This window comes from Elaeis guineensis, chromosome 14 (assembly GCF_000442705.2).
Source record: "Elaeis guineensis isolate ETL-2024a chromosome 14, EG11, whole genome shotgun sequence".
In the NCBI taxonomy this organism is placed as follows: Eukaryota; Viridiplantae; Streptophyta; class Magnoliopsida; order Arecales; family Arecaceae; genus Elaeis; species Elaeis guineensis.
In genome coordinates, this window is record NC_026006.2 from 63307477 (window position 1) to 63310437 (window position 2961).

General features: G+C 34.4%; 1 protein-coding gene across 2 annotated transcripts in view; it reads left to right on the forward strand.

Moving 5' to 3' along the window:
* Positions 1-1735, forward strand: part of LOC105057200 (uncharacterized) — a 6725-nt gene extending 4990 nt beyond the window's left edge. For both annotated transcript variants that reach the window (XM_073248750.1, XM_010939706.4), the window contains exon 7: positions 1456-1735. In XM_073248750.1, coding sequence (XP_073104851.1) covers positions 1456-1524 — 69 coding nt within the window. In that variant the 3' untranslated portion in view covers positions 1525-1735. The remainder of the gene's footprint in view (positions 1-1455) is intronic.
* The last annotated feature ends 1226 nt before the right edge of the window (positions 1736-2961 follow it).

The following is a 2961-nucleotide window of genomic DNA, read 5'->3' on the forward strand; positions in this document are numbered from 1 at the left end:
TTATGGTTGACCAGACATGCTGCGATAGCTAAAATACAGCAAATGTGGGAAATCTTAAATTGTTTTTTATTAGCTGTCTCAAACATGCATGAAAACCCTGCTGAGGTGGTTGACCAGCCTCTATATAGGGATATCGAGGAATGGAGAACAAAGTTATCAACAATTAGTTGGATTTGATCGACTGTGAATAGTATAAGTGAAACAAATTGGATGCTTTAATTCAGGTCAAAGAATCTGGAATAAGAAGAGTAAAACCTTGGTAAAAATGAAGAAGGATTTGAGAACTTGCAATCATAGAAAACATGATTGGGAGATTTCTTTTGCACTTAATGCCTCCAGAAAGATGCAAAGGATCATGTCACTTGAAAGAGTAGATGAAGTTCCAACCATTTATTCTATACTTGACCATAAGATACCTGGAGACAATAACGATTTAGAGCAGGAAGGGTTATGTTTCCTATAAGATACCTGGAGACAATAACGATTTAGAGCGGGAAGGGTTATGTTTCCTCTGTCGATAACATTCTTGTTATTGTTCAAGGAGCAGAGTGAATAAAATCTAAAAAACCCCTCATAATTCTTAATGATCTAGATGATGACCATTCTCATTCTGGCCCAGTGATGCTTAGAATTAGATATCCCTTTACCAGTATCTCCAGTCTTCCTCTGTGGATTAAGCAGCAAAAGAAATCTTATTCAGGTTTATGCACCAGAATATCACCTAAGCTAAATTTCTTAAACCTTAACATGAATTTGATGCGGAGGTTCTGAAATTTCTGAAAAATGCTTTTAAACTTCCCAAAGGACAGAAGGACAGTTTAGACTCATAAAACCCAAAGTAAGGTATAGTAATAGGAAGTGACCTACAAAAAGGAAGTACAGTAAGTCGGGAACTTGATCTATGAGTTTCATCAGCAATAAATAGTTGGTATTAGTTACCTGCTTTCTTTTGATATTTTCTAGTTAAAGTATTAAAGATAAACTTCTTGCTTGCTTGCTGCTCATCAATAAGCTAGTATGGAAGAGGTGCTCACTGATACTTGTGCAAGTGATCTACTATACAGTTCTCATGGACCAATGCGGAACTGATGCCATCGTTTTTCTCACATCAAGCATTTTAGATGACATTCTTGCTGCCTGGCATAACTCGAAATGATATCAAAGTTCACAGATTGTGAAATGGTTGCACTAAAGCTTTGCTGCTGGCTGTAAAAATCTGTTCATTATTTCTGTTTGTTTTCTCTCCTCTCTTGACTGAGTTTTTGTTTCCTCCATTCTGGACGTCATTTTGATGGAAAAGGGCCAATTTTTATTGTTGATCTTAATAAATAGACATTCCTGTCAAATAAGGTGCATTGAAATGATATAGCTTGTTAGTCCTAACTCCTAACAATTAATTCTATACGGGAATGCAGTTGGTTGAATGTGAACATAACTTTCATTATTTTGCTGCAGGTGCATTTTGTTTTATTTTCAGATGATGCTTACAAGGTCTGGCTAGATAGTGCTCGTGAGCTACTTTAGGAGTTTGCATGCAAGATCCACTGCTCCATGATGGTACTCCCACTTGTAAACCTTTAGGTAGCGTTTGGATGCCTAAATTTTATTTCTGTAATAAGAATTTGGATTCTTGAAGGATTACTATTCATCCTTCTTATTTCATATTTTTGTTTGGTTGGAAATTTGATATTTCAGTACAATTAATGCAGTGTTATTCCAACTGGTATTTGGTTGATATGGGAATAAGCTTCTTTTCTATGAAGAATAGAGGATGAATTTTTCAAAAAATCCAAAAATATCCTTGGCTAAGTTTAGTATATAAAATAGAGAGTTTTTTTTTTTTGTATGAAGATATATTATTGTATATTATATATTGTATGGACATATATATATATTTTTTTAATCTGGTCTTCATCCCTAAGCAGCAACAACAAGGTCTTATCTCCTGAATTTAAAGGAGACATAACAATTAGCAACAGCAAGTCCTCTGGTTCCAGTTACGGCATCTCAACAACGATTGCAATCATAATTTAGAGACATAACATGCTTGCAGGTAGAGAAAAATTAATTGAATTGCTGGCTCCAACTCAACAGTTGGTTGTTAATTCCATAGTACAGCTTAAGATGACCTAAAAAAAAAGAAATCAAAATTTTTCATATTAAAATTCATGGGAGATAAGCAGCAAAAAAGTACAAATTTATGTTTATTTGCTGATCAATCTGAATTGAAAACAACTTTTTGGACATATGAAGCTCATAATCAACCCCACTGACTTCAAATCCACATAATGTTATCACTCACTGAGACATATGAAATTATTACCTCTAAACAAGAAAAGAAAACCATCTATATTTAAAATACAGCAGAACTACCATATCTGAATAGGAGTCCTCTTAGTGCACCATTATGCTTTATCAAATACACTACAGTAAATAATATTGGCGCAGCAAGAGCATCAGCTCTATATACACAAATCTATGTTAACATTACTTTCGAAATAGATTCAAGAAGCTGAGCTCCAAGAGCAAAAAATATAGTGGCTTGGCTTCTTGATATCTTTTCTCCAGCATACTTGTAGATCATTCATAATAAAGATGTCAGAAATCTATAAAAAAAAATAATTAATTCAGCATTGCATGTAGATAAACTATGAAGAACCAAACCATTTGTGAAGGAGAACATGAAGGATGGTCATCAAACTGTGAAGAACCAAACCATTCATATAAGGGGCACTCCCATCAGTATCGATCACAGTGAACACATCATGTGAGAGAAATATAAAATGCCAAGAAACAATTCATAATAGATGGTTAGAAGTAATAGACCTACATAATCAATCAGTTAAAGCATCATCAGATTGAGGGAAAGCAAACCCTTGATATCAAAGACCAATTTCCATCGGCATCAATTATAGGGCTCACATCATATGGGAAGAAAATAAACTGCCAAAGAACAGCCCA